We start from the raw sequence: 14342 nt of genomic DNA, 5'->3' as shown, positions 1-14342 counted from the left end.
CTGTTTACATTACTTGCTGCTATTTATCATACCAAGTCACGTTATTCATCACTTGTCACTTTATCTTGTCATTCTCTGCAAATACTGTCTCAATTTCCATGCATAGTTAACTTCATCATTCATTTTGTACTTGTATATACCCCCTGTTTTTATTTTTATTTATCTTATCTATTCTGTTTAATGTGTATTTTGAGTTTACTTGTCTGTGCTGCTGCAACGCCCGAATTTCCCCTCTGGGGATCAATAAAGTATTATCCTATCCTATCCTATCCTACCTCTGTGAGTGCTGGAAAATGTCACAGGTGGGGATGCGTACTTAACCCTTTGACTTCCACACTAAGAAATCCATTTGCAAAAAAATATTTGTTGGTAAAATTGTGTTCCTGCCTCTTCATTAAGCAACATTTCAGTTTATATTTTTCGGATTACTCAATCAGGAAGCAGATATGCAGGTCAACCAGCTGGTTGACTGTTTAGGGTTACTTTGGATATGAATGGATTTCTTTCATTTCTGCAACAAAATGTTTAGTTTTTTCATATGTAAACATCACAGAGAGTAGAACTTGTTAAAATAACTTATAATTTATTCAACAAATGAAATGAGTAGCAATGGTTAGAAAAGGTGAACAAAATAAGAAATGAGTGACTTGAGCCAGGCCGTTTGCGTAGACTGGCAACTCAACCGAGCTGTTAACCATGTTTTGTGAGGAATCGTAGATATATATTTTGTTGTCAAATTTATTTCCTTCAACTAAAATATGATTGTTAGAGGGTCTATAAATGATATGTGAATATATATATTTTTATTTTTTACCCGGACATTTGCTCTTATTCTGTGAGACTTCTGAGGAGCTGTGCAGCGCAGAGTCACTACCGGTATTTTCTACAGTTTTAAGACAATGATAATTATGTACAGCAGCGCCACCCATTGGACATAATCTGTGTTACATACACTATTCAATGAGGTGAATGAGGATAAACAGACAAAGATAGGTTTCCAGAGTTTTAAATACAGCAATATGGTGGCGGGAAAAAGGTCAACCGCGGTTACAATGCAAGTCAAAGGGAGGGGAGGTGTTCTGTAAAGGGAACTAAAGCGGGTTGTTTCCACCCGGACCATTGAGTGTGTAACACAAGTTGTGAGTAAACGTTCCTGCTGAGCAGACACGTGATTCTCCGTGTGTTTATTAATGATCGTTAGGGTGCTAACGTAACAGTAGATGATCAGAGTAAAGTTGTAAAGACGTCAGCGCTGAGTTGAGTTTCCCCTCTGTGACTCTTGGATGTGTGTAAGATGGCCGGGTTTAAGGATCTTAAAGAGTTATTCAGTCGACGGCTGCTCGCTGCGGTTATCAGAGATATAACAGAAGAAAGAACAACAAGTGGATACGAAGAGGAGCTCCACCGACAAAGAAAACTGCTGGATGTGATTTTAACTCCTGAAATCAAGCTACAGAGAACAGGTTGGTTTTCTTTCCACTGCTGGAAACGTGTTTCCTGCTCATGTTTCAGATAGCAGAGCCTTTAGCTAACTTCCACAGACGCACACAGCACAGTGTTAGCTGCAGCTAGCTCCTGCTAACAACATCATTGAGTTTACTGGACTAAAAGACTCTTTAAGTCTTCACCTATTGAATCCAGCAACGGATCTGGTTATTGGAGATACGTTTTAGAAACCTTAACAATATGCTATTCAATTGTATCTTTGGGCACACAAACTTCAGGCCACCCTCTGCATCAGACTGCGGTCAAGCCAGCCTCCACTTCAGAAACGATAGTTTATTCTATCTTCTTTACACGACGGCATCATGTCATTTCTGTCTCTACATGGTCGTTTACAATTCTCCTCTGCTCTCTGTGTCACACACACACACACATTTTATTAAAATAAAAATAAAATAAAAAGCCAATTTCAATATAATACACATTTGACTCGTTCAAAAAGGAATAAGAAGAAGCCTAGGCTTGTCAAGTCCTACCCCCATTCTTCACCATTAACAAATGCAAAATCCAATCAAATAAACTAAACAGACAATACAAAAAAAAATACTCCAATCGAGTGATTAAGAAAAACAAAACAAACCAAAAAAAAAGAACAAAATGAACAGGCGCCATTAACAGCTGTGAGATTTACATTCTCCTTCCTCATTTCTGAACTTTTCAAATTGGTCCGAGCATAATGCTGTTTCAAGTTTAGTTTCCCTCTAAAGTTATAACCCCCCTCTCTGTCTTTGAACACTTTTTGTCTGTTTACAGGTAGCAGCTTATTTTTTGCTTTACACATTATTTGTGTAGTCTTAAATTCTACCAGATCCCCAAACTTTAAGGTGTGTAAAGTCCTCCAGTCCTGCAGCGCCTCAGTGGCCTCCTTAGACCACTTCTTCACATACCTGGTTGTGGGGGGTTGTTTTTTCACCATAGGTATGTAAATGGGCTGCAGTCTCACCAGGTTGTGGTCTGAGCGGCCCAGAGGGGGGGAGGGGTGATGATCTGTATGCATCCTTGGTGTTTGCATACAGTAAGTCCAAAGTTTTATTGTCCCTGGTATGGCAGTCAACATACTGAGTGAAAGTAGGGAGAGTGGCAGACAGGGAAGCGTGATTCAAGTCTCCTGAGATGAGAATAAGAGACTGGGGGTGTGATGTCTGTAGCTGAGACACTACACACACACACACAGGTGAGCACACTTTCACCAGCGGAGGCCTGGGTGTGCACAATAATAAAAAGTCCTCAAGAACCATCAGAAAATAAAGTAGGCCGCTTAGCTTACTTCAGACTTTTCTGGGCATGTCTCTCTCTCTGCCATTACTCAGAAAATGCGCTGTGACCATGCTGCATTCAGGGGTGCTCAGACAATGAGAGATGCATTCAGGGGTGCTCAGAAAAGGGAGTTGCAGGAACAAAAACTAAGCTAGACAGACCGTTAAAAGTTGAAATAATTGTTTTGACTGCTGTTATTCAAAGAAACACATGAACACCATGATCCCTTTAAGGGTCTGTGCCCCCCACCCCCCATGGTGTTTTCATGAATAAATTAAAGGAATCTTTTTCAGTTATTTCAAAATGTTTCTTCAGTCTCAATTTGTAAAATAAATCGTGAAAGAATCGTATCGCGAACCCAGTCTCGTGAATCATTACATCCCTACATCAAAGTGTGTGTAAGAACGTAGTTTAATGAAAAAAGTCTTGATTTTTTGTATTAAAAAAAATGCAAATAATTGTTGCAATTTCTGCAATTTAATTGCAAAAACTCTCTGTTGGACACATATCTTATTCTTTCCTAAAGATTGAGCTAGCTCAGCACTTTGGTGTGTGAAGAGGTAGTATCTGACATAATCAGGAAGTGATCAGCAGCACATGGCTCATTTACATAACGCCAGCCTTTCTGTTGCCGTTTTGGAAATGAGCCACAGGTCGGTTTCGAACCTTGGCTGCCCGCTCTCCAGGACTTAATGATGATGAGAAACCTCAATCTTCACAGCCTTAGACAAGTTCCTTATTTTCTTTCAAAATAAAGGTAGGTTTGTATCCGAAGAGGAAGTAAAGTAACCTAAGCTTAAGGCATTACAAAATAAAAGCATTAAAAACGTTTTTTTAAATGCAAAATGAGTGAATTCCAAACATGATTAAAATGTGATCAATTCTAGTGAACTATTGATTTTCAGCCTTTAAAAATGAAATCATTTGACAGCCCTTATTAATATTTAAAAAGCAGTTTAAGTACCGTTAATGTTTGTTTACTGTGTCCTGCAGATGTCCAGCAGCTGTTGGTGAGTAAAGAAGAGCTTCCACCTGAGCAGCAGGAGTGGAGCCACATTCTGGACCAGGAGGACACTAAGCCCCAACACATTAAAGAAGAACATGAGGAACTGTGGATCAGTCAGGAGGAAGAACACCTTCAAGGACTGGAGGAGGCTGATACCACCAAGTTCCCCTTCACTCCTGTCTCTGTGAAGAGTGAAGATGATGAAGAGAAACCTCAGTCCTCACAGCTTCATCAGAGACAAACTGAACAGATGGAAACAGGAGTTGATGGAGAGGACTGTGGAGGAGCAGAACCAGAGAGAGACTCAGATCCAGAGAGACGTTTACAACCAGAGACTGAGGTCGAGACTGAAGACTCTTATGAACCTGAGACTGTTGACAGTGATGATTGGAAAGAGACAAGAGAAGATCTGTCAGAATTAAACTTGAAAAATAAGAAACTAAAGACTGGTAAGAGACAACACAGCTGCTCGGAGTGTGGTAAAAGATTTAACCAGATAGGGCATCTGACCAGACACATGTTAGTTCATACAGGAGAGAAAGCCTTCAGCTGCTCTGTTTGCAGTAAAAGCTTTACCCTAAGAGGAAATCTGACCACACACATGTTAGTTCATACAGGAGAGAAACCCTTCAGCTGCTCTCTTTGCAGTAAAAGCTTTAACTTAAGAGGAAATCTGACCAGACACATGTTAGTTCATACAGGAGAGAAACCCTTCAGCTGCTCTGTTTGCAGTAAAAGCTTTACCCGAATAGGAAATCTGACCACACACATGTTAGTTCATACAGGAGAGAAACCCTTCAGCTGCTCTGTTTGCAGTAAAAGCTTTACCCTTAGACAAAGTCTGACCACACACATGTTAGTTCATACAGGAGAGAAAGCCTTCAGCTGCTCTGAGTGTGGTAAAAGGTTTAACCGGAAAGAGACTCTGACCAGACACATGTTAGTTCATACAGGAGAGAAACCCTTCAGCTGCTCTGTTTGCAGTAAAAGTTTTACCCTAGGACAAAATCTGATCACACACATGTTAGTCCATACAGGAGAGAAACCCTTCAGCTGCTCTGTTTGCAGTAAAAGTTTTACCTTAAGAGGAAGTCTGACAAAACACATGTTAGTTCATACAGGAGAGAAACCCTTCAGCTGCTCCGAGTGTGGTAAAAGGTTTAACCAGAAAGAGACTCTGACCACACACATGATGATTCACACAGGAGAGAAATGCTAATTCTGTGCAATGGTAAAACTGATCCAAAGGATTCCAACTTCACATCACTAATGTGTATATAAGACAAAAAAGAGATAAAAGACATAAATCTGTCTCTACTTTTCTGACATTGATGTTTTGTTGCTGACATATGAACCAGTAAGTTGGGATCAGCTATGACGTTTGAATTTAAAGTGTTTATATGAAACAGTTACAGTGTAAGGATTCTTCTTCTCTCCTGATATCTTCTTCTTTCTGTCACTCTGTTTCCTTGGATGCCTCTGTGTTGGTTAGCAGAAGTTCTTCAGACAGCTCACGTGTCACCTTGTAATAAATAAACTGATGTAGAGTGAGAAAGACTTTCATCTACTTGTGTTATTTTGTGTCGAGTGCCTAAAGTCTCTTTGGTAAAGAAAAGGAACTCAGCAGATCCTGATGCAGAGCGACCACAGTCAGATCAGGTCCATGTTTATTTAACTGAAAACCTTTAACCCTTAATAAGAATCCTGCAGTCAGAATACAAAATAAAGAAAATCTCAATGACACCTGAACATGCACAGGATTAATTAAGAGTGCAGAGGCCACTGGGCACCTAACTGCTGCAGCCTTTGATCCCAAACTGAATGACAACACTTGTAGATGTCATCTGGCATTCTGGATTTACTCAACATATTGTTAGAAGAAACAATAGAAATGCATTATAGCCTTCAGTGTGTATAATTAAATGGTATGTGGAAAAAACACTTCAATTGTGTGTATATTTGTTCTGTTATCATTTCTCTCTTTGGCTTCCTTTTTGCTGCTTCACTGACTCCCCCAGTGCATCTCTGGCAATCCGATGATCCAACTCCACTCTGACTTTCCCGGAGTTTGCTGGACATACTCAGGGGAAGAAGGAGCTGTTTAAGGGTCGGTGGGCAGGCCAGATACCAGGTCCCCCGGTTCACTAACTTCACGGCTGAACATCATGAAGTTGGGTGTGAAACTGGTAGCGCTGTGCCTGGTTGCTCTGTAAGCCATGACAGCGTAGGGGATCCTAAGGTCCCCGTGTCAGCGCTCGGCTGTTTTGGCCAGAATCTTCTGCAGGGTGGAGTTAAATCTTTCTACCGGTCCATCAGACTGTGGTCGAAAAGGTGTGTTGTGCATTTTCTCAATAACAGTGAGCCCATTTTCTGGAACACCTCTGACTCAAAGTTCCGACCCAGATCACTGTGCACTCTTTGTGGTGCACCATAACCACACACCCAGTCAGTGCTCTTTCTGCTGCCTTGTGTTTCTCCCCACTCAGGTTGCCTTCAGGTAAAGAGGGGCAGAGCCACTTCATTTGATGTTGTGCACCTGGGCACACAGGGCCTCAGTATTTAAAGTGGCTTCTTATTCTCGGGCCCTTTCCGAATAGCCACAGTTCAGTAGGCAGTACTTTTTAGTAGGAGTTTCAGTATACTGAACTTTCGTGGTCATTCAGTATGCATTGTTTGGGTTAACTTCAGTATACTGAACATTTCAGTATGGATACTAATTTCCGGGGTTTATACAATATGGATCGGATGCGTGCTTTCAGGAAATGAATTGTATTTTACCCACAATGCTGTGCGAAACTAAACGTAAATCGTCACTTCACGTCTGCCTCCAAATCAAAACAAACGAGCGTGGATTAATTTAATCAATTTTTAATCTAGAGTTAAAGTCCCGTCTGAAATCACTACTTTTAATTAACAACAGAAAATATAACAAATGTCTGCATTATTATAAAACCTTTCCCCCTCTATTTAAATAATGATTTAACTCTTTAAATGCGTCTTTATTGGTTTATTTTATATTCTGTATATTACTGTCTTTCATTTGTTCTTTTCTTTATGTACTGTATGTTATTTAGTTATTTAATCTGCCTTTTACTTGATTTACATTGTAATATTGTTTTTTGTTTACCTGACTGTATATGTGCATTACTCTTCTTGAATAACGCTAAACAAAAAAATCAAAGAAAACAGGTGAATGCGGCCGGTTCGGGACACGTAAATGATGTCACTTCTTTACTGAATGAATCAGAAGAAGTAGGAACAAATATCTTCCTACTGTGCGCGCCTACTGAATAGTAGGTACTAACAGTATACAGCATGGATAGTAGGTACTGTCTACTGAAAGATTGAGTATGTACTTGGCAATTCAGATACAGCCTCTGTCTCTCTCTCGTCAACACTACACACATTCACCATTACAATCACCACTGATTTACAGTTTGCACATTCTTTGATTAGGAGGATTTTCCTGGGTTGTGAGAAAATGGGGGCTTGTCTGACTTCTGAACTTGGATTTGGCTTGATACTTGGTAGTTGTAAATCTAATTAGTTGTGTATCAGATTGTTTGTGTAGTTTGTTTGGAACTTGATCTGTGCAGAGTGGTAAGTAACCTCTCTGACTTGTTACTGGTACAATTTGTTTGAAGATTTAAAGATTTGACTTTCTTCAGAGCATTAGTTGTACTTGTTAGTTTGACCGTCATTTTGATTAATTGATATTTAAAATTACAATGGTGTAACAAGGTTTGTTTGACAAGAGTTTTATTTTTGAGCACCCTGATCAGCAAGCCGCCAGGCAAGCAGGACTTGCCACTTTGTTATTTTGCCATTTTTATTTTTGGTGGTAACTCTGGGGAGGGGGTGCACCAAATTCGGTGTGTTTCAGGTGACTCGGTCAGTGGTCTTCAGGGATGGTGTCCGAGTTTGGGAGACGCCTCGAGCTCGACAAGCCATTGAAGAAGTGAGGCTTAGGTGAGTTAGTTATTAGTGTAGGTGTTGGGGTGTCTCCATAAAGCTTGTAAAGTAAAGCAGCATATTTTCTTTGTTTGTTGGACTGATTACCTTGTTACATTACATTTTCTGAGACGTTTGGTTAAGTTGGTTTTTAAACTTAGTATTTAATCAGTGGCAGACTTGATTTGGGATTTTGACAATGGCTTCAGTGTATGAGTAACAATCCTATGAAAGCTATTTTTTTTAGGGGCAGGCATTACACCTCGTTTTGTTGATGCAGGTTTAACATTTGAAACAAAAAAAGAAAACTAGAGCTTGAAAAGTACAAAATGCAACTCATTAAAGAGGGTACATTTGCTTAAATAAACTGTACAGAAGCTATACACTGTATTAAAGCAAAGATATAATACAAAAAATAACAAAGGTGAACACTGTACAATGAAATGAAAATATAAATATGTTTTCTGAGAAGTCTCCTGACAAACACACGGCGTGCGTATAGACTCAGAGACACATGTTCTCTGAAGTGATATTCAAACCAAAGCTGCTGTTTTATTTCATGTGTAGTGAATTATTTAAAACGTATCTCCTGGTACCAGCTGGTGTATTTGTAGTTTATTGTAAGGCCAGAAGCCAGAACAAGGTGTTCTATGTTATTGCTCTGCCTCCACATGAATGATAAAGTTCACGTGTTATTTGAAGTCATGTGGTGTTTGTTCCATCAGAGCTCGTCTGTGTTTCTCCTCAGTGCGTCCCCCACAGCACCGCGATCAGTTTAGACATCCTGAAGACGATCGAGGAGAACTTGGAGATGGAGGAATGGGTGAAACCTGCCGACGGCTCGCGCCCACTCGAAACAAAACATACACGAGGGACACTATAGAAGCTTAGTCTAATACTAAAGCTGCCGTTTTGTTTTGACTCCCAGGAGTGACCTGGCTGACGCGCCGTACTGTCGTAGGTCAATACGATCCCGTTTGCTGTTTGTCGATCAATAAGATTTCTGCAGTCGTGTCTTTGGTTTGCAGCATAATACAATCCATTTATTGCAGCACCATGAAGTGAATACAGCGTCCATCAGTTTCCATTCTTTTGAACTAAACAAACAAACAAACAATACAGCTGTGGTTTCTCCATGCCGCCTGCCGCCTCAGCGGTCAAAAACCATAAGCCCTTCTGGGGTCAAACACCTCCCGTACCTTGACAAGTGACGTACATATATACCTGTGACTTAAACAATAGGACAGCGACACCCAGTGGCACAATCATGAAAATGATTTACAGCTTGACCCAAAAACATGAATATGGCTCTTACACTCCGGTCCCTAATTGTTAGTGACAAGTGGAGCTAACAATTCACAAAATACAAACAAAGAGCCACAAACAAAAACAATGCCATTAATGCATTATCATTAAACATCTTCAGCTGCATTCAATCGACAAAGTTTGGTGACTGGTCTTTCCAACACATTAGACTTTGTTTTAAGGCGAACAGACCGAACAACACCATGTTTGTCAGGAAATGTTTTTCAATCACTCGGCCGAGCAGCCAAGAGCCACGAGGGGCAGTTGAATCCATGACAATGACAATGTCTCCAGGCACAAGACTCCTCCTTTCTCTGTTCCACTTTTGCCGTTCTTGAAGCAGAGGGAGGCACTCCTGAACCCACCGCTTCCAGAACAGATCCCAGATGTATTGAACCTGTCTCCACCTTCTTTTTGCATACTGGTCCTGTTTCACAAACACAACCCGCAAATTATTCTTCCTGGGATGGTAAACACCATGATGGGGGATATACCAGACTTTTCCTTCTTCACAGTCCATCTGATGTTGAGGGATTTTCTCTGCATATCTTTTACCAATGACGTCATTGAAGAAGTTTGCGTACTCCTGATGAAACTGTTAATCTTTCTCAAACCTTTTCTTGAGCCCAAGAATCCTTTGCTTGGCCACCAATAGATTATTTGGAAGCATGGGCTGCTCTTTCCTAAAAGGCATTTTCAGGCTGTAATGCCCATCCACCTGCTTTGCTGAATGATTGACAATTTCCAAAAACCTAATGTCTTCTCTTGACCTTCATCCTCCACATTCTTGTCATTGAAGTCATGGTTATACTGGGCAGCCAACATCTCCTCCAGTTTACACACAGCGATCCTGTTTACCATTGCAGAGGGAAATTCTGCCTCAATGGCACCACCGTTTCCATTCAGTGGACCATTTACGGACCATCCCAGCACTGTCCTGACGGCATACGGGCCATTCCCGCAGCTGTTGACAACCTCCCATTGTTCCAATAACCTGGGAGCATTGGTGCCAATTAACAGGTCGACAGTTTTCTCGATACTTGGGATGCTTACTTTTTCTAAGTGTGGCCATTTATCCTGTGTCACTATGTCATCAGCATTCACAGGCATTTTCTCCTGTGTGAGAACATCTGGAAGCACATGAAAATCACTGCTTTCAAGACCAGCAACCTCTAAACCTGTCAAGGAGTATGCAGTCTTCACTGTTTCTTGCCCCACTGTCCGTAACAGAAAGCTGGTTCTTTTACCTGCAGCATTCAACTTCTTCATGAGATGTTCAGAGCAGAATGTGCCAGAGCTGCCAGGATCCAAGAAGGCATAAGTTGTTATTATGTGATTTCCATTTGAAACCTTCACCTTTACAGGAAGAATAGATAGAGCACACTGGTCCTTACCGGCCCCTGTATATGGAGGAGTGAGGAGTGGAGGAGTGGAGGAGTGGAGGAATGGATGAGTGGAGGCGTGAGGAGTTGAGGAGGGAGGAGTGAGGAGGGAGGAGTGAGGAGTGGAGGAGTACATAGCAGAACTCACAACTCTGCAGATGTCAATCACAATATTTATTTATTTATGTTCTGGTTGCATTCATTCAGAAAAACTTCTGGTTGTGATGATGGCTTTCATCATCAGAGTTGATCGGACACAGGTTTCTAAACTTCTGTTTCCTCATTGATAAAAGTTCCTTTTCTCTGAAGATATCGATGACATGTTTGACACATTCTGCGACCATGAAAGATGTGTTTCATTCCAGGAAGGAACTTCAGAAATCCAAACCCTGCCTGTTGCTGCTCACTAACAATAACATCTCACAGCGATTAGCCAAGCCTCATGACATCCAAATGCTCTGTGCTCTAATAAAACAACTATGTGCTGTTACTTTAGAATCAAACAAACCAGTTGTTCAGGAAACTGTGGCGCGTGACGAGAAGTCATATGAGAGGGATCTTTTTTTTAGGGAGAGTCCTCTTTAAACAGCTTTTAGAAGGCATGCTATGTTCACAAGTAGGCGCGCACAGTAGGATATTTGTTCCTACTTCATCTGATTCCACCTGGGCCATGAAGTTTGGGCACACACCCCCTTTTTTTGGATTTTTTCGGACTTTTTAAAATATTTTAACATGAACGAGTCGCAGGTACAATCCCACTTTAGTGTCTGTGCTGCAATTTTCAATCCTAAGCCGCCGCAATAATGATGACACCCTTACTAAACTCTGACCTTAAGAAGAAGATGGTTCTTGTAGACGCGTGAAGTCGTTATGTGAGACTCTTTGAAGTATGCTTGCCCTCCTCGTATATCATTAAAGCCTCTTTTTCTCTCAATCAACAGATTCACCAACATCAACGTGGGGTGGGCTGGCAGTGTACGCAACGCCACCATGCTCCGGAACTCGTCGCTGTTCGATCTGGCTGAGAGCGCCGACCTTTTCCCACCGGTGAGGCGTTCTTGTTTGTTGCCTTACTTTCAGAGAAATCTTGAGGGTTGTTTGAAATGGTTAATTTGTTATCATGTTTACAAACCAGGACTCTAAAGATGTTGAAGGTGTGATGTTGTTGGGAGACCCTGTGTACCCTCTGCTCAGCTGGCTGATGAACGGTTACCCGGACGACGGGCATCTCACCGTCGAGCAGACGAACTTTAACTACAGACTGATTCATGCTCGGACGATGGTGGAGAGTACTTTAGGGCGGCTGAGGGAAGATGGCGGTGTCTGTTGAAGAGGATGCACGTCAGCACCTCGAGGGTCCCCACCGTCGTCAACAGCTGCTGTGTCTTGCACAACCTCTGCGCGTCACAAGGAGAAGCGTTTCTGGAGGAGTGGATGGAGGAGGTGGATGAGTCTGCAGAACCAGATACTGAAGAAGTGCCTCAGGAGTCGGAAAAGCAGCCACAGACTGTTTGATGGGCACTTGCTACGTTTTTTTTTTACCGAGGACAGGAAGCCGTCGTTTTAGGGCGGTGATCCGGGGTAGAGGTGTTGCAAAGTCTCTGGGAGCAGATGGGGGGGACATGTGTGGATCAGAACCAATAAATGCCCTGATACAAATGTGTTTTTGTGTGGTCAGTCTTTGATAACAACATTAGAAAGCCTAAAGCCTGACTTCACCCAAAGTCACACCTCTTTACCAGTCGGCCCACTGGAGCCCTTCTCTGCCATCAGCACGTCTTTGTACGTTCATTGACTGAATCTTAATTTCCTCCCACAGCATGGGCCGTTCTAGACAGGGGCCAACGGGGGGCCAGTGCCCCTGTTACACTGAGCTGGCCGCCCCTCCAACAGGAAGAGCCCCCCTCATAACACACACACAGAATTTGAGTCAACAACCGGATTCTTAATCTAGTATTAAATTCTGTTACTGAAACAAATATTTAATGATGTGCGCTATTATTTGGCATAATATATATTTATTAAAGCGATCATCTTTGTCTATTTTTCACCTGGGTTTAATTTCCCCCTCTGAAGAAAAAACAACTGGTCCCAGTTTGGCCCCCTCACTAAAAGTGGTCTAGAACCGCCACTGTCCCAAAGCCCTTAATAAGCCACTTGTAGTGACTACTCTTATCTCCATTCTTCCGGGCTTCCCCTAGGAAACCCATGTTTTGCGTCACAATGCTTTAAACTATGGGCAATTCCCTCGCGCCAAATCTGCAGGTGCCCACTTGCGGACAGGGTGCATAAGAAGCTCATAAAATCAGCGAGAGATCACACACTTCATGGTCTGACAGCAGGACAGACCTGAACCCTCACAGACTTAGTGGGAACGCGCATCAAAGTCAGTCAGTGTGTGAGGGTGGACAAAGACATTCAGCATTTTAGAAAACCCGGAAGTTGGCATCCATGCAGTCTGCTGAAATCCCCTAGGGTAAAGTCCGCATTCCGTACTGAACTGTGGCTTTTCGGAAAAGGCTCACGTTTGTTTTTCTTTCTTCTTCATTTCTTCCATTACAGGTAAGAATACTGGTCGAAATTAAACTATGTACGAATGTTTTCTAAGTTTTAAGGAACAAGTTAGTGATGCGCTTTTTGCCGTGCGTAATTTGTAAACCCTGAGGTCCCGCGGCAACGAGAGCGCGGCAGGAGGAGACAGAAAAGTCACTGAATAAATCAAAAATACTCAGAACTCCTGATCCCCCGGGGCTTTCACAAAATAATGGCTCAAAATCAACTGGAGAGAAGGGCGTGGAATCACATACATCTGTCTCCGTCGTGCTCTGAGTTTGTGTTGGCTGTTTTCAGTTGAGAAATGTCATTTTATATGATAAATTCACATTTTATTAATTAATTTGAATATTCTGGATTATAATCACTTAGGCCTTTTAGTAATACTTAGTATTAAGTATCGATTTCAGAACATTTTACACTTCAGCAGACGGCAAACCTCACAGCCAAAGTTCTCTGTGACGTGTCCAATAACCAGTTTATAGTTTATAATGATTACAGCAGTGAAGGTGACGCGTTGACCTACGTTGGAGCTGTTTGGACAGCATCAGTCTGTTAACAGAGACTACAGTCTGCAGTGTAGATCCCAATAAACTGATTTACATTAGAAGTGATGATCGATTGAAGTTTCTGTATGAGCTCCCGCCCTTTCTTTCAGAGGTTGTTCTGCAGTTATTAAAACAGTAATCAACTAAAACTCCAACATCTAGGATAACATGATCTAGTTGCTGCTCTGTGTGACAGGATGATCAGACGTCTTTGGTTTCTTTGATTATGTTGAAAACCTCTCAGCGACACTTCAGTGCGTAACGATATAAACGCTCTCAGAGTTGTAGGCCTCTCACTCTGCAGAAACTATTACTTAGTTTAAATGTTTTAATAACCTGATAGTTTAAATGTGCTTCCCATGTCCCTGCACAAACATCAACAAGTGTCATCATCACACACTCTTCTATTATCAACATGACACAGCAGCACAGCAGAGAATAACATTAAAACCCTGTTCCTACTTTTTTTATTTGGACGAAACTAACAAAACAACCATTGATCCTTCGACTTTGGAAAAAATCGCTGAGCTCTCGTGAAGTGCACAAAACTCTCGAATCATGCGTCCCTACCTGACCGCGATCTGACCTCTCGCTCTGTCCCACTTTTTTCTTCATTTAAAAAAAATGCACACAAGCAGAAAAAAGGGATTCCTGGTAATTTATAAACAACAAAATATGTTTTGGCTGTGACACAAAAAATACAATTTTCACAAAAAAAAAAAAAAAAAAGGTGGGTCTGACACGCTACTGATGCACTAACGTGTCTCATGTAACACATTTCACCATACTACCTAAGAGAGTCTGACTTTCCTAGCTAACCCTAACTGCTGAACAGTG

At 41.7% G+C, this 14342-nt stretch overlaps 1 protein-coding gene and 1 long non-coding RNA gene across 2 annotated transcripts; both read left to right on the top strand.

The window, feature by feature from the left end:
• The first annotated feature begins 1164 nt into the window (after window positions 1-1164).
• Window positions 1165-5692, top strand: LOC136178561 (gastrula zinc finger protein XlCGF57.1-like). The gene is made up of 2 exons (XM_065952491.1): window positions 1165-1463; window positions 3754-5692. The coding sequence occupies exons 1-2, from the start codon at window positions 1295-1297 to the stop codon at window positions 4983-4985; spliced, it is 1401 nt and encodes a 466-aa protein (XP_065808563.1). The 5' UTR covers window positions 1165-1294; the 3' UTR covers window positions 4986-5692.
• Window positions 5693-11037: 5345 nt separating this feature from the next.
• On the top strand, window positions 11038-12057 carry LOC136178493 (uncharacterized). Its single transcript, XR_010665899.1, has 3 exons — window positions 11038-11151; window positions 11346-11451; window positions 11540-12057. It is a non-coding gene; the product is annotated as an uncharacterized lncRNA (long non-coding RNA).
• The last annotated feature ends 2285 nt before the right edge of the window (window positions 12058-14342 follow it).

This window comes from Labrus bergylta, chromosome 3, assembly GCF_963930695.1.
Source record: "Labrus bergylta chromosome 3, fLabBer1.1, whole genome shotgun sequence".
Taxonomy (NCBI): domain Eukaryota; kingdom Metazoa; phylum Chordata; class Actinopteri; order Labriformes; family Labridae; genus Labrus; species Labrus bergylta.
The sequence above is the reverse complement of the archived record's forward strand: the minus strand, read 5'-3'. Positions and strand labels throughout refer to the sequence as shown.